Source organism: Pithys albifrons, chromosome 17, assembly GCF_047495875.1.
Source record: "Pithys albifrons albifrons isolate INPA30051 chromosome 17, PitAlb_v1, whole genome shotgun sequence".
NCBI lineage: Eukaryota > Metazoa > Chordata > Aves > Passeriformes > Thamnophilidae > Pithys > Pithys albifrons.
This window is the reverse complement of record NC_092474.1, coordinates 13,008,373-13,036,289: the sequence shown is the minus strand read 5'-3', so window position 1 is coordinate 13,036,289 and position 27,917 is coordinate 13,008,373. Positions and strand designations below refer to the sequence as shown.

The window sequence follows — 27,917 nt, the reverse complement described above, 5'->3', positions numbered from 1 at the left end:
ATATTTACAGATTACTCACAAAACAAGAAAGCCAAGCAGAAAAGATGTTGAGTCACTGCTAGTACCTATTCCTTCCTGAGCAGTCCTGATCTCATCTCTGGGCTTGCTGGTGTTACCAAACCTTTGCTCAGGTCTGAGACAGCTCAAAACCAAACCTTGATATACAAGTGCCAAAGTTTTATGAAGAGATTTTATTGTTTTTATTCTTCTACCCGTATTTGGCACTGGCACAGGTTGGTCAGAGAAGCTGTGGCTGCCCCATCCCTGAGAGTGTCCAAGGCACTCAGCAATAGGACAAGGGGGCACGATGGGCTCAGGCTCTGCCAGGGGAAATTGCTTTCCTGTATTCCTCCTTTACATTTCTTTTCAGAAAGAAATTCTTTACAGAAAGAGAAATCAGGCACTGGAATGGGCTGCCCAGAGAGGGGGTGGATTCCCCATCCCTGGAGGTTTTTAAGATGAGACTGGAGGTGGCACTGAGTGCCATGATCTGGTAATCACAGTGGGGTTGGATCAAGGGTTGGACTTGATGATCTCAGAGGTCTCTTCCAACCCAACTGATTCTGATTCTATGATTCTGGGCCCCTCAGTTGAGGCAAGAGATTGAGGGGCTGGAGCGGTGCCAGAGAAGAGCAACGAGGCTGGAGAAGGGACTGGAGCACAAGTGCTGTGGGGAGAGGCTGAGGGAGCTGGGGGTGTTCAGCCTGGAGAAGAGGAGGCTCAGAGGTGACCTCAGCACTGTCTGGAACTGCCTGAAGGGAAGTTGTGGCCAGGTGGGGGTTGGTCTCTTCTCCCAGGCACTCAGCAATAGGACAAGGGGGCACGATGGGCTCAAGCTCTGCCAGGGGAAATTGAAGTTGGAGAGCAGAAAAACTTCTTTGCAGAGAGAGTGCTCAGGGATTGGAATGGGCTGCCCAGAGAGGGGGTGGATTCCCCATCCCTGGAGGTTTTTCAGCTGAGCTTGGCCGTGGCACTGAGTGCCATGATCTGGTAAAGGGACTGGAGTTGGACCAAGGGTTGGACTTGATGATCTCAGAGGTCTTTTCCAACCCAATCCATTCTGTGATTCTATGACAGCAGCACACACAGCTGGCACCTCTGCACCTTCCACAGCAACCCACAGTAAGAATCACATCACTTAAGAGCACACTTATTGAGAAGGAGCAAAGTCTGATTTCCAAAAGACTCCCCCAAAATTCTATGACAGGGCTTGGAGCAACCTGGGACAGTGGGTGGTGTCCCTGCCCATGGCATGGGGTGACACTGGATAAGTCTAATGTCCCTTCCCACCCAAACCATTGTGTCATTTCATGCTGCCAACATGCTGTAAAGGTCTCAGATTATCCCAGCCCAATGTTTGCCCACCAGGAAGGGTCTGTACCTTGGATTTGACAGCCAGGACCATCCTGGGCAGGGCCACCACGAGGCACTTCAGGGCGATGGTGACGTACTTGAGCACAAAGTCCGCGATGCCCACGATCCACATCAGGTCGAAGAAGTCCAGCCTCTCCAGGTTGGGTTTCAGAAAGATCAGGCTGAAAGGCAGGAGACACCAGTGAGAACCTCACCCAAGCCTCCTGTATCACTGCTGGCTACAGAGAGCCTGGAGACTCCACTGAACTGCAGGGAAATGTCCAAGGGCCATGGACATGCAAATCAGCCCTGTGGTTCCTCTGGGCCTCTTGAGTTTGCTCTTGCCCATGTCCACTGAGCTCAGCAGGTTTGCCCACTACCTCAGGACAGGACCCAAACATGTACAAAACCTGTTTGGGGAGGCTGCAAGCTCCATCACCTGCACAGCCTTTGGTCTGCAGACAGTGAGTGCCTTCAGCTCCATCTGATCTGAATGGGACACCTGACCCTGTGAGGTCCCAGTCAGCGTTTGCCCTTTGAAAAAGTGGAGTCTGGCACAGCAGAATTTCCCACAGCAATGGGTAACCTGGAACAGGACCACTGAGCCTGAAAACCCAGCACTCATCTGCAGGGTATTTATCTACTAAAGCCTCATGGGAGAAACCAAAAACGTAACAAAATAAATATAAATGAAGCGAAAGTAAAATAACCAACCCAAAAAGAAAAGCCTGAACATGAATTTAAAATACTCACAACACTGGCACAGCACAACAGGTAAAATTACACCCTAAAAACAGAAACAGAATCAGACTTTACTACTATTCGTGCACTAGAAACAAGAAAGAAAATAAATAAATCAGGAAATGGAAAATAAGCCAGAAAGAAACAAACATGAAGGAGTCACTAATAATTTGACAAGCCTGACCTGTGGATAGTCCCAGCCCCACAGAGCAGGCACAGATGCACCAGGCTGAGCAGGACACAGCAGTGCCACTGCAGCACTCACAGGAGCAGGGCTTGTCCATGGAGATGTGGCCCAGGCTGGTCACTGGCAACAATCCAGGCCCTGAACTGTGTGCAGGATGGTCCCAGTTTGCTGAAACCCCTTGATTTGAGATGATCTGGTCTTTATTTGAAACTAGTTCCATCCATGCTTTTAACCTTGACCACCTTTTTAGAGGCAATTTCCCTGTGATGTAAATTCCTTCTCAGTGCTTCCACACCTTCCTGCCATTCCTGCTTCTGCTCTTCCCTTCCCTCCCACAAGCCCTGAACAGGGAATCCCATGGCTTGGCATCTCCCACACATTGGAGCCTTCTCATCTCCCCACCTTTCTAGAAGCATTTACAGAGAGTTTTCCAAGACCAAACCCAACCCTACAAGGGGCAGTTCCAAAGGATGGGCAGTGCTATGGGCAGACCTTGGCTCTCCCACTGAACACAGCACTGGTGGGAAGAAGCAATAAAAAAACTGACAGAAAAACCAAGCCCAAGAGCCAGGTAGCCACAACCCAACTGCTGCAAGTTGTATTTTCAGCCTGAAGTTCAGTGGGACAAAGAAAATTTCCATTGGGAAGATAATTCATATGTTTTAGGGACTAATATAGAAACTACTTCCTAAAAAAGCAGCTTTGATGTTGTTCCATTTCTTCCTATTTCTTCTGCTGACATCCCCTTGCTTAAGTTATGCATCTTTGCTTCCCACCTGCCATTATTCCTACCTGCTGTACAGTAAGCAGGGACAGTACTGAACCAAATCCATTCCTGCAAACTCCTCTGTATTTAAGAACTGCTTGAGAGAGAATTTGAAAGGCAAAACTTTCTTAATTCCCTCAGACCCAAGTGCCTCCAAGGCCTGAGGACACTGAAGTAAAACACTACCATTTCCTCTCCTGTTTATCTCTTGTCCTTGACTTGGAGCCTGATGGACTGAAGAGAAAACATTATAGAAGAGGAGAATCAGTGGGTCAGTGCCTGATCTGCTTCTTGATGGTCAGTGATTGCAGCCAAAGTGGAAGCTCAGAGGTCCCTCTTAGGAAGGATCCACCCTGCTCTGGGACACACAGTGTACCATCACACCCCATTTACACACTGGTGATGCCACTGATGCCACACTGGTAGAACTGGCACACACATCCTTCTCCTTCACTGGAAGGTATTACAAAGATGTGGCAAAGACAGCAGAGGCTTTAGGCATGAACACTTCCAAAATGTGGGGAAAAAGGAGCTTCCCTCTTCCCCTCCCTGGCAATCACCTCCTGCTTCCACCAGGAAATCCTGCCCACCTGTTGTAGAGCTGCTGAGAGCTGAATGTGTACAGCAAGTACAAGGTGTTTCCAGTGAGAAAGGCCAGGATCCAGAAGACAACCAACACTGATCTCTTCTCCTGGGCAAAAAAAAAAAAGAGAAGGAGAGAAGATAAATTACAAGTCTCAAGGGTTGTGCTGAGGCTTTGACTGCTGAAAAAATGCAAGGCCAAACCAGGGGATGAAAATGTGTGAGTGAGTGTTCAGTAATTAGTTTATTTGCACAGGACTGAGGCTCAGGAGGAGGCTGGTAGGTAAAGACATCTATAAACACAGGCAGAAATGGCTCTCACACAGCTGACCCTTCAAATAAAGCAGCTCCAGGGAAATTCATTGAAATGGTGGTGAATGTGACAGCCTGGCTTGCAGAATGCAATCTTCAAAGTTGGGATCTTTCCTGGGACATCAAAACTCCCTGAATATTTAAAATGCAGTATGACAAGCAGATTAAAAAAAAGTTCCACATATTGTCCTAAATTTTGAGCTGTCACCTGGTTGGAGTGACACTTCATCAAAGGGGTGATCCAAAGTCACTCAGAGGAAGGTTTAGCTAAAGCAAATATAACCCATCACTACAGGCAGCACATCCGAGTGTCATCCAAATGCATGGAGGTTCCAGAACATGCATTTCTGACTGAAGAAATAATTAAAGGTCAAAAGAAGTTCAAATGTTGCACTTCAAAATACATGGGACATTACAAACAGAAGCTGCATGGCAAAAGATCTTGTTCTGGGTCTTGGCCCAGGGTCATTCTGGAGAGTAAATTCTTCTCCTGGGAGGAAAACACCCACCATTTTTCTTGTGAGCTGATTTATTAAGGAAATAGGTCTCTGCAGCTATTCAACAGCCAGGGATGTTGGGCTGAGATTTAAAGCAGGGGGACTGAGGGGCACACTGCTGGAAGGAGAGAGGTGCAAAGTGCAAGGCAAGAGCAATTCATTACATGGCTGAGCAATTTATCTCTTCATTCAGCATTGTAGCACATTTATTGCACTGCTGCTGGTAGATACAAGGGTACACTTGTGCCACTCATGTAATTGTAATGCAAAAGGAATTCTAGTCTTGTGCTTTTAGTGCTGTTGAACTGTTCTCCTGACACCAGAGATCAGAAGACATGGAAAGATCTGCTGGTTTCTCTATATTCTCACCAGAGCATTACAAAGACACCAGCGAGCAACACATCTCCTAAATCTTTCAGGTGAACATCTCAAAACATGATCTAAGTGCTAGTAAGTTAAATCTCATTATTAACAACTGAAAGGTGTTTTAGCATCTCTGTAATGGGAAACCAAGGTGCAGAGAATATGGAATCATAGAATCAGCTGGGTTGGAAAAGACCTCTGAGATCATCAAGTCCAATCCTTCATCCAACCCCACTTTGATCACCAGATCATGGCAATGAGTGTCACATCCAACCTCATCTTAAAAACCTCCAAGGATGGGGAATCCACCCCCTCTCTGGGCAGCCCATTCCAATGCCTGAGCACTCTCTCTGCAAAGAATTTCTTTCTGATATCCAACCTAAACCTCCCTGGCAGAGTTTGAGCCCCTGCCCTCTTGATCTACTGCTGGTTGCCTGGGAAAAGAGACCAACTCCCACCTGGCTCCAACCCCCTGTCAGGGAGTTGTAGAGAGTGATATGCACTGCCAGTCAGTGGCACAGGGAGATGCAGATGACAACATCCCTGCCCTGTCCTCTCTTTGCTTTACTATTCCACACTTGCACAAAGAAGTGGGGCAGAAACTGGGAGAGCATCAATGAAGAGAAGGAGGAAGAGGAGGGCAGGATGTGGCACAGTCCCCTTATTCTGGCAGTCTGTGCACATAAAAATGCATTCAGCCCCACACAGCAAAAGAAGGTTCAACACAGAGGTTGTTTTGTGCACAGAGTGATGTTTCCTGGGAATGTAAGAAGGAAAATGCTGGACTCACCTTCAGAGCCACCTGTTCTCGGAGCGTGGAGTTGGCGTAGGCGAAGGTGCTGGCCATGCCAATGCACACAGCAATACCTGCAGGAGAGGCACTGTCAGGGCTGAGGGCACCAGGGCACAGGCCTGAGCCAGGGCAGCAGCATCTCCAGCTCAGGAAACATGTTACTGGCTGCTACTCTGCATGCCCTGGGAATTTAAACATGTGGGTGGCTAAACCAGGGCAATATTCTACTCTGTATTTCAAATTCAGTGTAAATGGACAGGGAGCTCTGCAGGGAGCACCCAGCCCAGCACAGACACTCTGACCCAGAGGCAGGTTCTGTGCTGAAGGACAACACAAGGGCTCCAAGATGAGGCTGCATTGTGCCAGATGACAGTGTGACAACAGCAGTTCAGCAGCTCATGGAGGACAGGGCATACTATCAATCAAAATCCTGCAGGGTATCAGGTCCAAAGGCCAAGATGTGGCAGACATCAATTAACCAAATCCTTAGTTTGGGGAACACTGTCAGAGTTCTGCTCTCCCAGTGTTGATAATCCCAACATTCTACTACCAGGTCCCTCAGACACACCACCCACACAATTTTATAGCACTAAAATACTCAGGCACTATTAAAAAAAAAGCCCTGGATAGACATATTCTTTTGGGGAACTCTGAAGATCTCAACTATAAGATGTAACTGCTGATGCTGTTTGACTTTATTTCCCAAATACCACCTACCAGCCAGGCAAGTGTCTCATCCCTCTGAACCCTTCTGTGCTGCACAGAACCTTTGCTGGTCCCCAAGGAAAGCTCTCCCCATCTCCCCTGGAGAGAGGTCCCTTGATCCAACCCCACTTTGATTACCAGATCATGGCACTGAGTGCCACGTCCAGTCTCATCTTAAAAACCTCCAGGGATGGAGAATCCACATGCACTCTCCCATGCATCTGAGCATGTCCCCTGCATGGCTGGGTACACCTGGGCACTGTCACACACACAGACCCTTCATGGCTACACCTGGGCACTGTCACACACACAGACCCTGCATGGCTACACCTGGGCACTGTCACACACACAGACCCTTCATGGCTACACCTGGGCACTGTCACACACACAGACCCTGCATGGCTACACCTGGGCACTGTCACACACACAGACCCTTCATGGTTATACCTGGGCACTGTCACACACACAGACCCTTCATGGCTGGCTACACCTGGGCACTGTCACACACACAGACCCTTCATGGTTATACCTGGGCACTGTCACACACACAGACCCTTCATGGTTGGCTACACCTGGGCACTGCCACACACACAGACCCTTCATGGTTGGCTACACCTGGGCACTGTCACATGGACAGACTCTTCATGGTTGGCTACACCTGGGCACTGTCACACACGCAGACCCTTCATGGTTGGCTACACCTGGGCACTGTCACATGGAGAGACCCATCATGGCTGGCTACACCTGGGCACTGCCACACACACAGACCCTTCATGGTTGGCTACACCTGGGCACTGTCACATGGACAGACTCTTCATGGTTGGCTACACCTGGGCACTGTCACACACACAGACCCTGCATGGCTACACCTGGGCACTGTCACACACGCAGACCCTTCATGGTTGGCTATACCTGGGCACTGTCACACACACAGACCCTTCATGGCTGGCCAAACCTGGGCACTGTCACACGGACAGACCCTGCATGGCTGACTACACCTGGGCACTGTCACATGGACAGACCCTTCATGGTTGGCTACACCTGGGCACTGTCACACACACAGAGACCCTTCATGGTTGGCTACACCTGGGCACTGTCACATGGACAGACACTTCATAGCTGGCTACACCTGGGCACTGTCACACACACTTGGCTACACCTGGGCACTGTCACACGGACAGACCATCAGACACCACAGCCTGATGACACTTCCCACCCTCTCCCCAAAACCCCTCCAGCTCACTCAGGGTGGGTGCTCACCGAGCTTGTGCTGGAAGCAGACTTTGGCCAGGAGGATGAGGATGAAGGGCAGCCCCTTCTGCAGCCAGCCCACGACAGCCTTCAGCTCGGAGAGCGCGGGCGCCGGTGTGCCAGCCTGCTCCTCGCCGCCCTCCTCGGCGTGCCCGTGCCGGTCGGCCCCGGCCATGTGCAGCAGGGAGGGTGCCCGGGGGTGCCCGTGGTGGAAGGGGTGCGGTGGCTGCCGGTGGTGGAACGGGGCCCCCTCTGCGCGGCCGGCGCCCTCCTCGCGCGGGGATGGCATCTGGATGAACACCTCGCCCCCTCCGGCCGCGGAGCCCAGCACCAGCCCGGCCGGGAACGGTGTGGCAGCCATGGTGCCCGAGGGGATGCCAGCCAGCCCCGAGAACAGCTGCTGTGGGGAGGAGGCCTCTGCCTTCAGGCTCTCGAACACGCCGCCCTCATCCACGCCGGTGTCCGAGCTGACCGTCTGGCTCCGGTTCCTGCAGCGAGGGGATGGCACCACAGTGAGAGCAGAACGTGGCAGGCTCAGCCCAGTCCTGACTGCAGAGATTCATCAGCTCCTCTTCTCCAGGCTAAACACCCCCAGCTCCCTTCAATCAGAGCATTCCCCCTGGAGAGGAAAAAGGAGGAAAAGCAAAGGAGAAGGGTTTACCTTTCGGGGGGCACGTTGTCGGTGTTGCTGCTGTGCCGCCTCTGCATCTTCCTCAGCACCTTAAAACACAACACGCTCAACATCAACGGTGCAGTCAGCAGATCCCAGCGTGGCTCCTGAGACAGGCCCTGGCAGTCAGGGCACTGCTGGGGGCATGGCTGGCACAGAGCAGATGCTGCAGGGGCACAGCACCTCGAGCTGCCGCAGCCCAGGGGCACAGGAACCACTCTGAGCTGGCAAACAGGAGTGCAGGAACTAGGGAGGTCCCCTCTGGCAGGGCAGGGCAGTCACAAGGAGTGTCCAGCTGGGTGATGATGGCATGTCCTGGCACAGAGCTGGAGGACATCTACCAGGGTGGCTCCTGATGGCTCAACATACACTCTCCAGAAATGAAATCCCTCCTTCCTCTTCTGCAGAATCTCACTTTGTGGAACTGAGAGGGAGGAAAAAAGCAAATGTGTAAACACCTCTTATGAAAAAAATAACCAGTCATGACAATGTTTTTTTAAATAAGTCACCAACACTCTCTGAACTACAATTTTTTTATCTTGTAACTCCCAGCAGTTTTTTAATCTCTAGCTATACATTTCAGCTTGTGTTGTATTTTCATGGCCTAAATTCTTTTTACAAGGACCTGTAAGTTTTATCCAGTAAAAAAATAGGTATTATGGGGTTTTTCCAAATTTTACACTCTCCATTTGAGGTACCAACACTTACGTGTTCCAGGAATCTTTTATGCTTTCCCTGCAGTAAATGTTATTTTATCCTAACCTGACAGTACCTCTGTTGACTTGATATGTAATATTATACTCTTTCTTAATGAAGATAGCAATTAAAATATGATGAACAAGCCAAGACAGGCAGACCCATGCAGGCAGAGCAGAGCTGTCCTGCCTGTGAACAACTCTGAGGTCACTGCTTAAAAAGAAATCTGTCCATGTCCCCATGTTACAAGCTGAGAGTCAGAGACAGTGCAGAGGTAACTCTGCAACTTGGAAAATCCTTCATGCCTCTCTAGACCATTAGAAGCCCAGGTTGTGATGGGTGAAATCACATTCCAAAATGATATTCTGCTCTCTAGGGAGACACTTCTTTTGCCATCAGCCATGAAGGGGACAGGGACATGGATGCCAAGTTCTGAACACGCAGGACATCAGGAGATGTAAAAGCCTGTTCTGTGCAGAGCCCTATGGGTTTGGTCAGACAGAATCCACATGGCCCTTGTTCCAACAGCCACTCAGCTCCAGCACTGACTGCTCCTGCATTTCTGCTGCACCTGGACATTTGCCACAGTACCTGAACAGCAGCTTTAGCCACAGGTGCGACGTGGCAGCGAGGGGAGCTCGAGAGTGTGCAGACATCTCATCTATGGAGTCCCTCAGGCAGTCCAAGCTGCTCCAGATTTCAAAGCCATGCCAGGTCTTCAAGCCAGAGGCCTGCAATGCCCTGGCTCACAGTGCTCCCACGGCACATCTGGAAGAAGCACAGGCAGAGAGTGATTTTCACTGCAGCACAGCCAGTTCCACCTCTCCGTGGCCTTGGGAAGGGCACAGAGGAGCAGGAGAAGCCCTTGGGGCTCCAAGCCCTGCCCACGTGCCTGACCCCACAAGGACCTTTTCCCCTGGGACTGGCACCTGCAGCCCTGCTCACTGCACTGGCATGCCCTGGCTGTGCTGCCAGAGCTGTGCTCTGCCTTTGGCTGTATATATATATATATATATAAAACATCCATATCTATCTATATCTATATCTATCTATCTATAGATAGATAGATATAGACATCTATATATCTATATATAGATATATAGATGTCTATATCTATCTATCTATCTATATAAAACATCTATATCTATCTATATCTATCTATATATCTATATATCTATAGATAGGTATCTATATCTATAGATAGATATAGACATCTATATATCTATATATATATAGATGTCTATATCTATCTATATATAGATATAGATATCTATCTACAGATATAGATACCTATCTATAGATATATAGATAGATATAGATATAGATAGATATGGATGTTTTATTACACACAAGTGTGTGTGCATAATAAATAAATGTACATATAAGTGTATTTATATATACACACATGCTTATCATAGAATTTATATCACACATATATCACAGAATATATATATTTATATATATACTCATCTATATACACACAGCTATAAATCTGTACATATAAGTACATATATACACATAGATACACATCTATACACACATCTATCTATATACACATCTATAGATACATCTAGATGTATATATTTACACCTATATATATGCACATGTGTATATATATACACACATATATAACTACATTTCTATACATACAAACACATGTATATACACACACATATACATCTATAGATACATCTAGGTGTGTATATATACACATCTATACACCTATATACACACATATATGTATATATACATATAAATAAGTACAATTCTATATATACAAACACATATATACATCTATACTTTCATACACATATATATCTATATATCCATATCTATATATACACCGAGATGGAGATACACACCTATATATACATTTATGTATATATACATATATACACATATATAAATACAGTTCTATACATACAAACACATATGTAATGATATACATATATATAAACACATATATCTCTCTATATACATCTCTAAATATACATCTATCTCTCTATATATCTATATATCCACCTAGATGTATATACATACAGCTATATAAACGCATATAGACACATATAGGTATATATACATATATACAAGTACAGGTCCATACATACAAACATGTCTATGTACGTACATACACCCATATATATCTATCTACATTTATCTACATATACATATACACACACACAGACATAGGGGAGGCCTTTTCCCCGATGAAGTCGAGGCAGGAGATTCCCTCTGGAATACGAGGCAGGGCAAGCGCCAGCCCTGCCCGGGGCTGGGGGTACCCGAGTACCCACCGGCGCAGCCCCGGTGCCGATCCCGGCGCCGATCCCGGTGCCGACTCCTATCCCGATACCGGTCCCCACCCCGATGCCCGTCCCGGTCCCGCCCCGCGCACGCTCAGCCGCGGCTTCCGCTCCCCGCGCGGGGCTGGCGGAAGCGCTCGGGCCGCGCCGGGGCCGCAGCTCTTTGCTGGGGGTGCCGGTTCCTGCCGGGGGTCCCTGCCGGGGGTGCCTGTCCCTGCCGAGGGCTGCCGGTCCCTGCCGGGGGTCCCTGCCGAGGGTGCCGGTCCCTGCCGGGGCTGCCGGTCCCTGCCGGGGCTGTCTGTACCTGCCGGGGGTCCCTGCCGGGGGTGCCTGTCCCTGCCGAGGGCTGCCGGTCCCTGCCGGGGGTCCCTGCCGAGGGTGCCGGTCCCTGCCGGGGCTGTCTGTACCTGCCGGGGGTCCCTGCCAGGGGTGCCGGGGCTGCTGGGGGTGCCTGTCCCTGCCGGGGGTGCCGAAGGTGTCTCTCTCCCTGCCGAAGGTGCCGGTCCCGTCCCCGCCATGGGCCCGTGCGGGGCCGTGCTGTGGCGGCGGCTGCTCAGGAAGCGCTGGGTGCTCGGCGTCGTGTTCGGCCTCTCGCTCGTTTACTTCATCACCAGCACCTTCAAGCAGGTGGGTGAGCTGCGGCCGCGAGGGGGTGGGTGGACCTTTCCTTATCCCGGGGGCTGCGATGGGGTGGAGCATCACCTTTCCCGGGGGCCGCAGTGGGGTGGGATGGAGCATCACCTGCCCCCGGGGGCTGCGATGGGATGGGATGGAGCATCACCTGTCCCCGGGACCGCAGTGGGGGGGGATGGAGCATCCCTTATCCTGAGAGCCGCGGTGGGATGGGATGGCATGGAGCATCCCTTATCCTGGGGGCTGCGGTAGGATGGGATGCAGTATCACCCATCCCTGGGGGCTGTGATGGGGTAGGATGGAGCATCCCTTATCCTGGGGGCTGCGATGGGGTGGGATGGAGCATCACCCATCTCGGGGGCTGTGATGGGGTGGGACGAAGCATCACCTATCCCAGGGGCTGCGGTGGGGTGGGATGAAGCATCCCTTATCCTGGGGGCTGCGGTGGCGTGGGATGGAGCATCCCTTATCCTGGGGGCTGCGGTGGGGTGGGATGGAGCATCACCCATCCCAGGGGCTGTGATGGGGTGGGATGGAGCATCACCCATCCCAGGGGCTGTGATGGGGTGGGATGGAGCATCACCCATCCCTGGGGGTTACAGTGGGGTGGGATGGAGCATCACCTGTCCTGGGTCACTGGGGCTCTGCAGCTGCTGTCACTGCCCCCCTCAGTAACGATGCTGTGAGTGCTACATCGTATTTATTAAATACAAGTTTAAAATAGTAATTCCTGATACTGTGTTTGATAGTGACAGTACCAAACACAGTTTTGAACCAAAACTGGAAGAAGAAAACCTCAAAGGGACTATTGTTGTTCGTTGTATGGTAGTTTGGATTATTGTTGTTGGTTATTGTTGTTGGTCATTGTTATTGTATCTCTTGTGAGCGATATTTCCACTAGCAAAGGACTCACAAAAGACAAATATGTGCAGCTATGGTTATTTAATAAAATATATACCACTTTGTGGTTGTAGTAACCGAGTTCAGCTGCGTTGGCTGATCCCATGTTGAGTTGCACACCCCGGATTGTGGATCTTCCTGAGTGTGGCACAAAGTGAGCTACTACAAGTGGGATGTTGCTTGGGCCATCAGCGCTGGAGTTTGCTGTGCTGTGGAGTTTACAACTACTGGGCATTTCTAATTGTGGGAAAAGCACATGGATTGAAATGGCAGAAGGAACTGGTGTGTTTGGTGGCATTACTGTCTCTGCTTGCAGGAAGAGAGGATGGTGAGAGATCGGAACCTGCTCCAGGTGCAGGAGCACGAGCAGCCCATCCTGTGGAAGGTGAAGTTCAGCCCAGGGAACAGCAGCCAGCTGAGTAACCAGTGCAGGAACTCTGTGCAGGGGAAGCTCCTCATCACGGATGAACTGGGTACATTTGATACTAAGGTTTTATTCTGCATGTGGCAGTTCTGAGCTGTGCTCTGCCTGTCTGACTGTTGATGGCATCTCCAAGTACCAACTGCTCTTTATTAAGGCCTTTTCACTCAGCCAGTGGCATTTTCTCCTCTGGCTGGATGAATTTCCCTGTGGCTGCAGACACTGCTGGTTTGGTTCTGTGCAGGCTCAGGGCTGTCTGAGTGTGGCTGTGCTGTTCCAGGAGCACCTCAGAGCCCCAGAATTCCTGTTAGTTTTGCACAGAACACAAACACTGAGTGCTGCTGTTTGTATCTCCCTGCAGGGTATTCCTGTTAGGGAGAGCAATTGAGAAAACCCTGTTGGCAGCTCAGGACATGTAATTAGTGCTGGGTCACAGTTAACAAGCTCATCTGACCCTTGTAAACCCAAGGATATTAACCACTTGTTTTAAGTGTTAAAAGTTGAAGAGCCTTTCCTGCTCTGCACATGTGCTTCCCCACTGTGTGTGTTCTCAGGCACTGCAACTTTCTTGACCAGAAATCAAAGCTGTACAAAACCCACCACATCCTTTGTGACTTGCATCAGTGTTAAATTTGGCACTGCCTGAATTATGCTTAGTGCCAATTCCTAAGGATTTAACAATTCCAGATCTTTCTCACAATCTAACACTGGGGGAGTACAGATTCCATAGACATGTACACATGGTTCTATACTGCTGATGATTCCCCACTCAACAATGAGTATTACAGCTGTCCTGCATGGATAAATATCATAGAATCACAAAATCATAGAATGGATTGGGTTGGAAAAGCCCTCTGAGATCATCAAGTCCAACCCTTGGTCCAACTCCAGTCCCTTTACCAGATCATGGCACTCAATGCCACGGCCAATCTCACTTTAAAAACCTCCAGGGATGGGGAATCCACCCCCTCTCTGGGCAGCCCATTCCAATCCCTGAGCACTCTCTCTGCAAAGAATTTCTACCTGCTCTCCAACTTCAATTTCCCCTGGCAGAGCTTGAGCCCATCGTGCCCCCTTGTCCTATTGCTGAGTGCCTGGGAGAAGAGACCAACCCCCACCTGGCCAGAACTTCCCTTCAGGCAGTTCCAGACAGTGCTGAGGTCACCTCTGAGCCTCCTCTTCTCCAGGCTGAACACCCCCAGCTCCCTCAGCCTCTCCCCACAGCACTTGTGCTCCAGTCCCTTCTCCAGCCTCGTTGCTGTTCTCTTCTCAGTTGTGTTGGAAGAGACCTCTGAGATCATCAAGTCCAACCCTTGATCCAACCCCACTGTGATCATCAGCCCATGGCACTCCGTGCCATGGGCTGATGATCACAGTGGGGTTGGATCAAGACGTGGTGGATTCTCTGTCCCAGTCCCTTCTCCAGCCTCGTTGCTCTTCTCTGGCCCCGCTCCAGCCCCTCAATCTCTTTCCTGAACTGAGGGACCCAGAACTGAACCCACCACTCAAGGTGTGACCCCACCAATGCCGAGTCCAGGGGAAGGGTCACTGCCCTGGCCCTGTTGCCACACTATTTCTGCTGTTTGCAGGGTACATCTGTGAGCGGAGGGCCGTGCTGCCCAGCGGCTGCTGCGATGTTCGCGTGCCCAGCACGAGCCGGTACAGCTGCCAGAGCTGCCTGCCCAACGGCTGCTGCAGCGGCTACGAGCACTGCGTGTCCTGCTGCCTGCAGCCCAGCAAGGTGCGCCCTCGCTGCCTCCCACCGGCTGCTCAGCGCCCTCTAAGCATGCCTGAAAGTGCTTCCCTGGGAGGAGCCTTTTCCTTAGAGGGGGGCAGGTCCTTTTCTTGGGAGGATGAGGAAAGCCTGTGTATCAGGAATTGAAAGTCTTGATGTTTTGGTCTGTGTTTGTGCTTATCACAGAATCTCAGACTATTCTGAGTTGGAAGGACCCACAAGGATCATCGAGTCCAACTCTTAAGTCAATGACCCATACAGGGGATTGAACCCATGTTCTTGGTGTTATTACAACCAAGTTTTAACCAACCGAGCTGATCTCAGGGTGCCACCTGTGAAAAGATTTATCCTTTTCCTGCCAAGTTCTAGGGAACAAAAGCTGAGAGAGTGAAGGCTTCATCCTTGAAGACAGAGTTTGCATAAATAAAAGTTGCTTGAGTCTTTCCTATTGTTTGACAGCCTGGGGAGGAGATTTGAGGGGGGAGAGCAAGGAGGAAGAGACAGAGAGAGCAGCAGGGGCTGAGACCTCTTCCTGGGGCATGGTGGACACACCTCCCTAGGCAGAGTCTCCAGCAGGCTCAGTGAAGGTGAGAGGGTTTGTGCTCTTGGCCTTGGTGGGTTTTCCCCCCCCAGAAAAGCCAGCAGGGACCCTGCTCTCTGTCCGTGCCTGGAGGATGTAGCCCCTGCCTTTGGGGGAGTGTTCTGAGTTGGTAAGACAACCTTACATGAGTAACTCTTTGCTGAGTTGGTGCTGACACATTTGGGCTTAGTGCTTTACTCTCCCTCCTTCTCTCTTCCTTTTCTTTGGGCTCCTGCTATTGGGTCACTCCTGTTAATACAGACACTGTTTTCTGAACTCTCTACAATGCTCAGCCTCACTTCTGCAGCCCCTGCAGAGCCCACCCTGTTACAGCCTGTGAGGACCATGAGGCAAGGTGTAAATAAAGCTTTAACTAAATTCATAGAGTCATAGAATGAACTGGGTTGGAAAAGACCTCCGAGATCATCAAGTCCAACCCTTAGTCCAACCTTTAGTCCAACCCTTGATCCAACCCTTGATCCAACCCCACTGTGATCACCAGCCCAGGGCACGGAGTGCCCTGGGCTGGTGATCACAGTAGGGTTGAATCAAGACATGGTGGATTCTCACTCAGTGCCACATCCACAGAATCACAGAATGGATTGAGTTGGAAAAGACCTCTGAGATCATCAAGTCCAGCCCTTGGTCCAACTCCAGTCCCTTTACCAGATCATGGCACTCAGTGCCACGGCCAAGCTCAGCTGAAAAACCTCCAGGGATGGGGAATCCACCCCCTCTCTGGGCAGCCCATTCCAATGCCTGAGCACTCTCTCTGCAAAGAATTTCTTTCTGATATCCAACCTAAACCTCCCCTGGCAGAGCTTAAGCCCCTGCCCTCTTGATGTACTGCTGGCTGCCTTCCCACCTCTGAGGGGAGATACTGGGAGCCTTGCAAAGTGTTTCAGCTTCAGGGCACTTAAATTTGCTGGAAGGAAATTACTGCAGGAAAAGTTATTCCAGCCAGTATCAGTTTTGTAATTGGCACTTCCCTGTATTCTGTGACCCTGAGATCAGCTCAGTTGGTTAAAACTTGGTTGTAATAATTGCAAGGTCATGGGGTCAATCCCCTGTGTGGGCCATTGGTTTGAGTTGGACTCGATGATCCCTGTGGGTCCCTTCCAACTCAGAATAGTCTGGGATTCTGTCTGTGATTCTCTAGATTCTTTTCCTACTGCTGGGGCTCTGTGAGGCACTAACCTTTCAGTGCTTGCTGGAAATCCCAAGTGGACTTGCTTCCTGTTCCTCTGATACCTGGGTTGGGTAGGTGAGGGTGGGCTTTGTTCACTCCTTGTTGAAGCACAGTGTTGCTCTGTGGTTTTTTTGCTAACTGCTTTAGCAACACCTCCTGGAGCGTTTCTTGAACCGGGCAGCCATGGCCTTCCAGAACCTCTTCATGGCAGTGGAGGATCACTTTGAGCTGTGTCTGGCCAAGTGTAGGACCTCATCACAGGTAAGGCACAGGTGCATGTGCAGGGCCCAGGAAAGTGCCACAGGAGAATGAGCTCAGTCCTGTGAATGGCTGCTGTGCTGTGCTTGCATGGTCACAACTGCTGGAGCTGAGAGCTCATCAAGGGAAAATGCATATTTAGAGCAGGAGGAGTTGCACACTCTTTAGAAAAGAGGTACTTAACTAAAAAGAGACTGAGTTCAATGACCAGGGAAGATCTTGGGTGAGTTCTGAGGGAGTTCTCATAAGGATGAGAACAGTGAGAGCTGTTCCCAGTAGCTTCAGAATGCTGTTTGTGGTACAGCTGGAGACTTACCATATGCTGACACTCATCTGCAGAGTGACTCCAAAAGTATGCTGTAATTCTTTTTGGTTTTTAAGAACAGAGGTGAACTTCTGTTACCCATGTGATTTTATTTAGAATTATTTTTGGTCTGAGCAAGCATTGGCCCTCTTAGAAAGTGCTGGTGGTGGTCTCACACAGCTTGAGTATTTAATGCAGCAATAGGGGTGAACTGCAAACAAGGACATAGTTCAGATGTCTCCAAAGGTGGTTTTTTTGGGGCTTTTAACCACAATATCTGAACTCTTGCTTTACTAAAGGAAAATGCACACATTTCAAGTAGCAACTTTATTGTGCCTTGCTTGCTTGGGACATTTGATGATACTGCCTAAGCATATATATATATATATCTATATATTGAGATATATCTATATATTGAGATATATCTATATATCTATATCTATATCTATATCTCTCTCTCTCTATATATATATGTATATGTGTATATATGTATATGTATATGTGTATATATATATGGATAGATAGATAGATAGATAGATAGATAGGTAGATGTATATAAATGTGTATATATATGTGTATTTATATGTATATGTATATACATATATACATATACATACATATATACACAGACCCCCATATATATATATATATATATATATATATATATATATATCTCTGTACATACATATTGGGTTTTTTTAAAATTATTGAACCTATCCCCACTTACTTGGGTAGTCTCCTGAAAAGGAGGTTCTGGGTGTGGTTCAGCATTGAGGGCTGTAATTCAGCAGCTGTCCATGTCTGTTGGGAGTACAGAGTGGGTTGACTCCAGGTGACACTCCAGTGTGTAGAAGAAGTTGGGAGATAAATGCTGTGGGGTTTGGCCCTTATTGAAGGGTGTCTTGTTGCAATATGTGTTTAGTTCAAGCTTCTCCTGCTCTTCCTGACAGAGTGTGCAGCACGAGAACACCTACAGAGATCCCATTGCCAAGTACTGCTACGGGGAGTATCCCCCAGAGCTCCTGCCTGTTTGAGAGCTGTGTGATCTGAGCAGCAAAGGGAAGGAGTGGAGACTGGAATCCAAAGGAACAAGACAACAGCTGTTGCTTTACTAGACCCTCAGTGGAACTGGCTTGTGTTGTGTGTGGGGGCAAAGCCAGAGGTGTACAGAGTGAGCAAGGAACTGAAGTTCTCTGGGACTGAATCTTGCTTTCTTCAGTTGGTTGTGCACCTGCTGTGCAGTGCTGCAGTACCAGTGCATTCCTGGAATACTTCCTCTGTGTTTTAGGATGCCTGGAGCCAATCTGGGCTGTAAAATAACACAGGAAAAATATCTGCTGTGGCTTTGCAGATGTAAATGGGGGTTCAGTTGTGTCTGTGCAGTCCAGAGACCTCCCAGAGAGACAGAAATAATTGGAGGATTTCTGCTTTAGAGAGCAAAGCACACTTTACTTCTCTCTCTGGAGCCCTTCTTGACATGCATGGTGTACACTACATGTGTAATTATGAATTATTTATTCATTTTATATGGATTACTAGCTGAAAGTATTGATGCTTTGCATAGCTGGTTGTTGATGCCTTTCACTCCTTATTTTGCTATGTCAGCTAGAAGGGATGGTTTAGATCCTGACTAAAGTTGGTTGGTTTAATTTCCTCCTTAGTCTCAAGGAATTGTACTGGGATTTGTATTGGGTGCTTATGTTCCTCTTAGTGAGTTTAAAGCATTCAGAACTCCAATGGAGTTGTTATCCTGTCCAAGTCCTGTAGCCTGAGAGAAGAGCAGGGATCTGCCTGGGATGGGATGTTGCTTATTTATTGTAAATGCTTCCCTTGTTCCTCTGCAGCAGTTTCCTCCAAGAGGAGTCTTAGTTTTGTGGACAGCTCTGCTGCTCCATCTGCTGCCAGGGAACACTGCAGAGCTGTTTGCCTTGATAATTCAAATATACTTCAAATGAGCTTCACTCCTGGTTGTGCAGGAGGCAAAAGGGTGAGTTGTTCTGGGGCTTCAGTTTCATGATGTCCTTGTGCATGAAGTAAAGGGAATATCAGACTGTACCTTCCTCTGAGGACAAAGGTGTTGCCTGAGCTCAGCTAAACAGTCAGGATGCTTTGGATTTCCTGTTTGATACACTTATACTCTGGAATTTTGGTCTGCTCAGAGTGACTCTAGACCAGACTTGGTTCTCCCACAATTTCTCCTGGCTCTCTAAAGCTGCAGTTTAAACTCTCTCCCTCTAAAGGCCACACGACACAGAAAGGGTGAGTAGAGAACCTGTAAGATGCTGACTAAATTTGTGCTCTCCCTGCAAGACACTGGGCAAAAATCCAAGCACTAAAATAAACTGGGTTGTTCTTTCCTATTGTTTTTACCCCATCCATCTCCTCCATGATTTTGACTTTGCTTGAACTGAATAAAATAAAAAAATAAATAAAAATGTAGATAAAAATCTACAAAGGCTTTAAAGAAATAAAACAAACCTAAACCCAAGCACAGTGATGGAGTATCCTGGTGCAAAAGATCTGTAGAATGTTATGCAATGACATATTTTATAAACAAGAAGTAGTACCAACCATCTCCTAAAATCACAGAATCATAGAATGGATTGGGTTGGAAAAGACCTCTGAGATCATCAAGTCCAACCCTTGGTCCAACTCCAGTCCCTTTACCAGATCATGGCACTCAGTGCCACGGCCAAGCTCAGCTGAAAAACCTCCAGGAATGGGGAATCCACCCCCTCTCTGGGCAGCCCATTCCAATGCCTGAGCACTCTCTCTGCAAAGAATTTCTTTCTGCTCTCCAACTTCAATTTCCCCTGGCAGAGCTTGAGCCCATCGTGCCCCCTTGTCCTATTGCTGAGTGCCTGGGAGAAGAGACCAACCCTCACCTGGCCAGAACTTCCCTTCAGGCAGTTCCAGACAGTGCTGAGGTCACCTCTGAGCCTCCTCTTCTCCAGGCTAAACACCCCCAGCTCCCTCAGCCTCTCCCCACAGCACTTGTGCTCCAGTCCCTTCTCCAGCCTCGTTGCTCTTCTCAGTTGGGTTGGAAGAGACCTCTGAGATCATCAAGTCCAATCCTTGGGCCAACTCCAGTCCCTTTACCAGATCATGGCACTCAGTGCCACGGCCAAGCTCAGCTGAAAAACCTCCAGGAATGGGGAATCCATCCCCTCTCTGGGCAGCCCATTCCAATCCCTGAGCACTCTCTCTGTAAAGAATTTCTTTCTGCTCTCCAGCTTCAATTTCCTCTGGCAGAGCTTGAGCCCATCGTGCCCCCTTGTCCAGCTGCATTTTTTTCATTGTTTTTTCCTGGACGTCATCAAGTGAAATAAAGGTTCCATCAGCAGATTCTCTTGGAAATCTCGTTTTTCCAAAATCTCAAGAGCTTGAGCATGAGCAGTTTATGCAGCTGAAACTCTCCCCTTTGCTGCCATCCTATGGCAACTTGCAGACACGGTGCAGTGTGAAATCCTGTCTTCAGAGGGTAGCAGAGGTTGCTTTTCTTTTCACTGTTAAACAGATTTTCCACCCCTTTGCAGCATTTCCTGTTTTCCTTGGGTTGGTCTGTCACAGCATCCCTGCTGAGATGGATTCCAGCACTTTGTGACTTTGCACCACAAGTGATGAGGTCAAGACACTGAGGGCTTGTTCCTGCTTTCTTTTCCAACTTGATATTAATTCCTTAGCAGGAGATGCCATTGCTGAAAGCAATAATTTTAGGGAATCAGAAGAACCAGCCTAATTTGGACAACATTTGTGAGAATTCCTGGCCCTTTTCTCACCCAGAAAAACAGGATGAGATCAGAAGTGCATCGTGACTGTTGTCAATGGGACAGCAACTGCATCCTCCCTCCCTGGTTGCTGAGCTGTTCAATTAGTGTCTATACCATATGTGAAATCATTAAAATATTCCAAAATATTGCCAGTTCTCATGTCTTTCCTTGAACCACAAAGCACCTGTACCAAAGTGTAAGGTGGAAGAATGCAGTGGAGCAGAAAGGGACACTCACTTGAGTGTGTGAAATAAAGGAGAGGCAAAAAGGAAATGATTTCACTTTAATCTAAGACAAGAGCACGGTTCTGTCAAGGATTAATAGAAAGATCAGGCCCTTTGCAAAAGTGAACAGAGCAGGGAGAGGAATGCAAATGATTGGTTCATGTTGGGAGATTCGGTGAGAAATGTCAAATCTGTGCTTCCTGATAATACTGCTGTGTGGTGTAAGTGATGTCCACACCTCTTGCAAAAAGCCTCTGCCACTCTGTGGTTGTCTGACATCTCATTTCTGTTTGTCAGCTGAGGGACTGGGGTTGTGGATGTGTGTTTGGCAGCAGATTTAACGAGGGCACCTGATGGAGCTCTGCTTATCTGCACTGGGCTCCGTGCTGGGATAATTGGATGGGGTCTGTATTCCTTGGTTTCTGTGGTTTGCAAGAATATTAATGCTGAGGGGAAATGGTGGCAGCTGCCACGTGATGAACAGGTACAGGATTGAGTTGTCCCAGTATGGAAAATAACAGCCATCTTTGATGAATTTAAACTTGAGCCATTTGCCTTGGCAGAACCTGCTGTGTTGCTCCATTGGACCTGGAAAACGGGATAAAAATCCTTAGTGTGATGGGCTGGAGTTCTGAAATGGCAAATGCAAACCTGTGCCTTGATGATGGGCAGGGATGGGGGTTCCTGGAGTCTCAGACTCTCACTCCTGCAGTGGCAGTTCTTTATCTCCTGTGTGTGTTCAGGCTCTGGTTGCTTGGAGAACTCCCTGACAAACTACATGAAGAGTCAATTTCTGAATATAAAGCACTAATCACAGCAAATCTTAATCATGAGTCTTTGGTATGATACACTTTTAGAAAGCAAATGCTTTTTTCCTTCCCTTGTCATTTGGCTGGACAGGCCTGAGCTTTAGGATTTGTTCTGTCTTGTGCTAGTCACTTAACTGCAAACACACTCAATCCTTTCACCAAACACCATAATGTGATATTTGTTCTTTGGTTATTCGTGTCAAGGAGAGGTGGGGGAGGAGGTGAACAGGAATTTCCTAACTCAGCAAGTTCCACAAAAGATGGAGTTCAGCAAATTATCAGTGCTTTAATAACAGCCCTCTGCATTTCTTTACAACCCGAGGCAAACAACTCACTGTATGCAGAGGGGGGGAAATGCCAACCCCAAAACCTGCAGGGAATGATGGGAAACTGCTTAGTTCTTCATTTTTGATCTGTGTCTAATTAAACAGACAGTTCTATCTAATATTTTTGGTCCATTAAGGTCTGACTTGTAGCAACATGCATATTGTCTGCATGCTGGTTTGCATTTGGAGCAGTCCTATGGCCACAGATCTCTCCTAGAACTCTTTAGCAGATCAGAAGTGTCTGTCTTGGGCAGGAATTCTCAGGATACCTTCAGACTGAGGCCTGGTTGTTGCTGTGCTCTGCTGTTTCACCCCTGGTAAAAGAACACAAAGTTGCAGAGTGGAGAAAATGAAGAAATTAATTCTGGCTGAAATCTTGCCTGGTAGACTTTTCTATTATGTGTTTCAATTAAGGGGAGAGAAGACCACGAGCTATAGTTGCAAATGGGATGGGAGGCAATTGTGAGGTTTTCCACAGATGAGATGGCAATTAATCTGCTTCTGTTGTTAACAGCAGAATCATAAAATCACAGAATCATAGAATGGATTGGGTTGGAAAAGACCTCCCAGATCATCCAGTCCAACCCTTGGGCCAACTCCAGTCCCTTTACCAGATCATGGCACTCAGTGCCACGGCCAAGCTCAGCTGAAAAACCTCCAGGGATGGGGAATCCACCCCCTCTCTGGGCAGCCCATTCCAATGCCTGAGCACTCTCTCTGTAAAGAATTTTGTCTGCTCTCCAACTTCAATTTCCCCTGGCAGAGCTTGAGCCCATCGTGCCCCCTTGTCCTATTGCTGAGTGCCTGGGAGAAGAGACCAACCCCCACCTGGCCAGCACCTGATTTCTTCCCAGTTCAAGGAGAGCTTCTAATAAACCCCAGCTCTCATTTCTCCTGTGTGGTTTCCATCTCTGCATGCACCTCCTGAGTCAGCCACAGGAACAGGAGTCAAGGAAAACTGGAATCATATGTCAGTTTGCCTGGTTTTGTTCCTGTCCTGCCCAAAACCTGTTTAGACTTTAAAATTCTCAGAGCAAAAAGACAACTCAACATTTGAAGTTCCTACAACTTCTTGCTGTGCCCTCACATGGAGCCTGTAATGTACCTGTTGTTATGGATGGCACCTGGTTTATGGATATGGAATATCACCAGTGGAAGAGGTGGGTACAGGTTGGGCACAGGTCACGAGTGTGATATTTTTGTTTAAATACTAAGAATTGGCATGGCTGACATTATCACATGCAGCAAAGGCATCCCCCAGCTATGTCAGATCTTCAAACAGAAACATGCAGATTAGCTGCAAGCTGCAGTTACAGACCTGCTTGGTAATAAAAGCTGTCTGAGAGGATAAACGTGTTCATACCTGGGTGAGCAGGGGCCTCATTTATCTCCACCACCGATGCCTTAAAAACACACACACACTCCATTAAAAAATTCCAATCCTCTGCAGTGGCAAATGCACACAGAAGTGTGAGTAAGCAGATAGAACACACCTCTTCTGGTGGCTTTTTGTCTGCTCAGCTTCCAGCTTCCTTCTGGCAGCACCTGGGCCGGTGCAGCACCGAGGAGCTGCCAGCAGAGGATGCCACAGCCCTTGGATAATGGAATGCTGGAACCATAGAATGGATTGGGTGAGTTGTTCTGGGATTTCAGTTTCATGATGTCCTTGTGCATGAAGTAAAGGGAATATCAGAGTGTACCTTCCTCTGAGGACAAAGGTGTTGCCTGAGCTCAGCTAAACAGTCAGGATGCTTTGGATTTCCTGTTTGATACACTTATACTCTGGAATTTTGGTCTGCTCAGAGTGACTCTAGACCAGACTTGGTTCTCCCACAATTTCTCCTGGCTCTCTAAAGCTGCAGTTTAAACTCTCTCCCCCTAAAGGCCACACGACACAGAAAGGGTGAGTAGAGAACCTGTAAGATGCTGACTAAATTTGTGCTCTCCCTGCAAGACACTGGGCAAAAATCCAAGCACTAAAATAAACTGGGTTGTTCTTTCCTATTGTTTTTACCCCATCCAACTCCTCCATGATTTTGACTTTGCTTGAACTGAATAAAATAAAAAAATAAATAAAAATGTAGATAAAAATCTACAAAGGCTTTAAAGAAGAAAAACAAACCCCAGACAGTGGTGGAGTATCCTGGTGCAAAAGATCTGTAGAATGTTATGCAATGACATATTTTATAAACAAGAAGTAGTACCAACCATCTCCTAAAATCACAGAATCATAGAATGGATTGGGTTGGAAAAGACCTCTGAGATCATCAAGTCCAACCCTTGGTCCAACTCCAGTCCCTTTACCAGATCATGGCACTCAGTGCCACGGCCAAGCTCAGCTGAAAAACCTCCAGGGATGGGGAATCCACCCCCTCTCTGGGCAGCCCATTCCAATGCCTGAGCACTCTCTCTGCAAAGGATTTTTTTCTGCTCTCCAACTTCAATTTTCCCTGGCAGAGCTTGAGCCCATCGTGCCCCCTTGTCCTATTGCTGAGTGCCTGGGAGAAGAGACCAACCCCCACCTGGCCAGAACTTCCCTTCAGGCAGTTCCAGACAGTGCTGAGGTCACCTCTGAGCCTCCTCTTCTCCAGGCTGAACACCCCCAGCTCCCTCAGCCTCTCCCCACAGCACTTGTGCTCCAGTCCCTTCTCCAGCCTCGTTGCTCTTCTCAGTTGGGTTGGAAGAGACCTCTGAGATCCTCAAGTCCAACCCTTGGTCCAACTCCAGTCCCTTTACCAGATCATGGCACTCAGTGCCACGGCCAAGCTCAGCTGAAAAACCTCCAGGGATGGGGAATCCACCCCCTCTCTGGGCAGCCCATTCCAATGCCTGAGCACTCTCTCTGTAAAGAATATTTTTCTGCTCTCCAACTTCAATTTCCCCTGGCAGATTGAGGCTGGTGCCCTCTGTGGGTTTCACCTGGAGAAGGGCAGGAGAACCTGCGGGCACAGATTGTCCCTCACTGCACTGCTCCAGGGAAAAGTGTGGAGTGTCTGCCTGCAATTCCTCCTGCAGCTTTGGCCTGGCCACCTAAACCTCCAAGATGAACTTCCCTGTGAGGGCTGCCTGGCTTGTAACCTGTTGGGTGCTTGTGGGTGCTGGTGTGGGAGAAGGTACGACACTCAGGGAGCCTCACTGGTAACTGCTGGATAATAAAAATAACAATAACAACAACTCAGCCCTAGTGAGGCCACATCTGGAGTGCTGTGGTTAATTCTGGGACACCCCAAACCACCTGGGGACACCTCAAACCACCTGGGAAACCTCAAACCACCTGGAGACATCCCAAACAACCCAGAGACACCCCAAATAACCCAGAGACACCTCAAACCACCTGGTGACACCTCAAACCATCTGGGACACCCTAAATAACCTGGAGACACTCCAAATAACCTGGAGACCCTCCAAATAACCTGGTGACACTTCAAACCACCTGGGGACGTCCCAAACAACCTGGGGACATCCCAAACCACCTGGAAACATCCCAAACAACCCAGAGACACCTTAAACCACCTGGAGACACCCCAGACCACCTGGGGACACTCCAAATCACCTGGGGACACCCAAAACCACTTGGGGACACCCCAAGCCACCTGGGGACACCGCAAATAACCTGGGGGTATCCCAAGCACCTGGGGACACCCCAAACCACCTGGAGAGACCCCAAATAAAGTGGAGACATCCTGAACCACCTGGGGACACCCCAAGCCACCTGGGGACACTCCAAATCACCTGGGGACACCCAAACCCACTTGAGGACACCCCAAGCCACCTGGAGACACCCCAAACCATCTGGGACACCCTAAATAACCTGGAGACCCTCCAAATAACCTGGAGACACTTCAAACCACCTGAGGACGTCCCAAACCACCTGGAAACTTCCCAAACAACCCAAATACATCCCAAACCACCTGGAAACATCCCAAACAACCCAGAGACACCTTAAACCACCTGGGGACACCCCAAACCACCTGGAGACACCCCAAACCACCTGGGACACCCCAAACCACCTGGGGATACCCCAAACCACCTGGGGACACCCTGGAGACAGCCTGAGCAGCCTGCTGAGGGTTCACCCCTGGTTAAAAGGTGGTGTTCTAAGGTGTGTTTTGGTGCCACCCTCCCCGCTGCCCTGTGGTGTCCCCGAGCCCTCAGTGTGGGTGTCACACCCACCCCTGCCCTCAGGGGCAGACTCACCCCCTCAGCCTGACCTGACTTTTCCCCTCCCCTCAGTGATGAGATTTTGCTTTTTGACCTCCAGCCAACCCTAAACCTGCTTTCATTTTCTGTCTCCCAGCTCCCTGAACGCTCTGGTTTCTCTTATTCATCTTTTCCCTCCTTTCCTCAGGGCCCTGTGTCTGTTCTCCCTTTCCCTGCTCTGCCTTGGCTCTGTCTCAGCTGTAGGACCTGAAGGTTGAAATAGGACAGTGGGAATTCTCCATCCTGGAGGAAATGTTGTTTTTAAGTAAAGAAGTGGTGTAGTGCTCACTGTTGCTTTTGATACAAGAGGAGACATCTCTCTTTACTTTTCCTCTCCTCAGTTTCTCTTCACCACTATTTTAATCTGGTATTAATTTTTTATATATTTTAATCTGGTGCTGCCTGTAGCTTTCCTATGTCTCAGTCCACCTTTGCTTTGTGTATTCTTTAAGCAAAATTTCATACCTTTATGATTCCAATGTGTGTTAAAGTGTCCCAGTTCAGCAGCTGGGCCCAGTTTGTCCCTGTGTGGGTGTGCCCAAAGCTGGGCATTCTAAACCCTCTGGGCCATTGCCCAGCAACTGTTCCCAAGGGCCCATTGGCAGCAGCTGCCCAGGGCACAGCTGAGCCCTCAGGCTGGGAGCTGGCTGGGAAAGAAGCCTGGCAGAGGAGCTGGGAGAACTGCCCTGCAGGGACTCCTTGGCACCTCCACACCCACCTGAGGGCTCAGCTCTGCTCAGGGGCCAGCAACCATTCCAAAATCCCCCCTGACTGCCAGAGTCAGATCCCCCAGTGTGGAACTCCCTGCCCTGGGGGAGGCACTGGGGGCTCCCACCCAAACCTGAGGGGAGACAATCTTGGAGTTTGGGGACTTCTGGGACCACTCCTGGGATCCAGAGGAGGAGCAGCCCCTGGCCAGGAGGAGCCCCCCACTCTCCACCAGACTGTGCCATCATCTGCACCAACAGGTTTGTCCCTTCCTTTTCCTTTGGACTCGGGGGAACCACGTGGGGCTCAGCACAGGGGCCACCAAACCCCCCTGTGTTTGTGCCCCAGGGGGCTGGGTTAGACTGCTGGGTTTGGGGGTTAAACCCAATTTCTCTTTGTGCCATTGCATTTATTGTAATATTGTTATTAAATTGTAACTCTGACTTATGATCTCTCTTGTGTTGGGTTCATTTCTCCTGCCAGTTTCCCTTTAAACCAGCACACCATCCTCAAGGCACTGCCCAGGCTCACAGTGCTCCCCAAGTGTGACGTTCCTCCCTTGGAGGGCAGCTCAGTTAATGGGTTCATTTCTCCCTTTGGTTTCCCTTTAAACCAGCACAGAAAGGCCCAGTGATGCAAAG

At 48.9% G+C, this 27,917-nt stretch overlaps 2 protein-coding genes across 3 annotated transcripts in view; one reads left to right on the top strand and one right to left on the bottom strand.

The window, feature by feature from the left end:
* RNFT2 (ring finger protein, transmembrane 2) overlaps positions 1–11,286 on the bottom strand; it is a 36,108-nt gene extending 24,822 nt beyond the window's left edge. For both annotated transcript variants that reach the window (XR_011699266.1, XM_071572050.1), the window contains exons 1-7: positions 11,211–11,286; positions 9,508–9,684; positions 8,212–8,644; positions 7,560–8,038; positions 5,592–5,668; positions 3,638–3,738; positions 1,382–1,535 (exon numbers count right to left, since the gene is read on the bottom strand). Coding sequence is in view for 1 of the 2 variants with exons in the window: in XM_071572050.1 (XP_071428151.1) it covers positions 1,382–1,535; positions 3,638–3,738; positions 5,592–5,668; positions 7,560–8,038; positions 8,212–8,294 (894 nt within the window). In the remaining variant the exon portion in view is untranslated. The remainder of the gene's footprint in view (positions 1–1,381; positions 1,536–3,637; positions 3,739–5,591; positions 5,669–7,559; positions 8,039–8,211; positions 8,645–9,507; positions 9,685–11,210) is intronic.
* Positions 11,287–11,643: 357 nt separating this feature from the next.
* On the top strand, positions 11,644–19,596 carry SPRING1 (SREBF pathway regulator in golgi 1). Its single transcript, XM_071572251.1, has 5 exons — positions 11,644–11,846; positions 13,069–13,225; positions 14,763–14,914; positions 16,825–16,938; positions 18,190–19,596. The coding sequence occupies exons 1-5, from the start codon at positions 11,736–11,738 to the stop codon at positions 18,271–18,273; spliced, it is 618 nt and encodes a 205-aa protein (XP_071428352.1). The 5' UTR covers positions 11,644–11,735; the 3' UTR covers positions 18,274–19,596.
* The last annotated feature ends 8,321 nt before the right edge of the window (positions 19,597–27,917 follow it).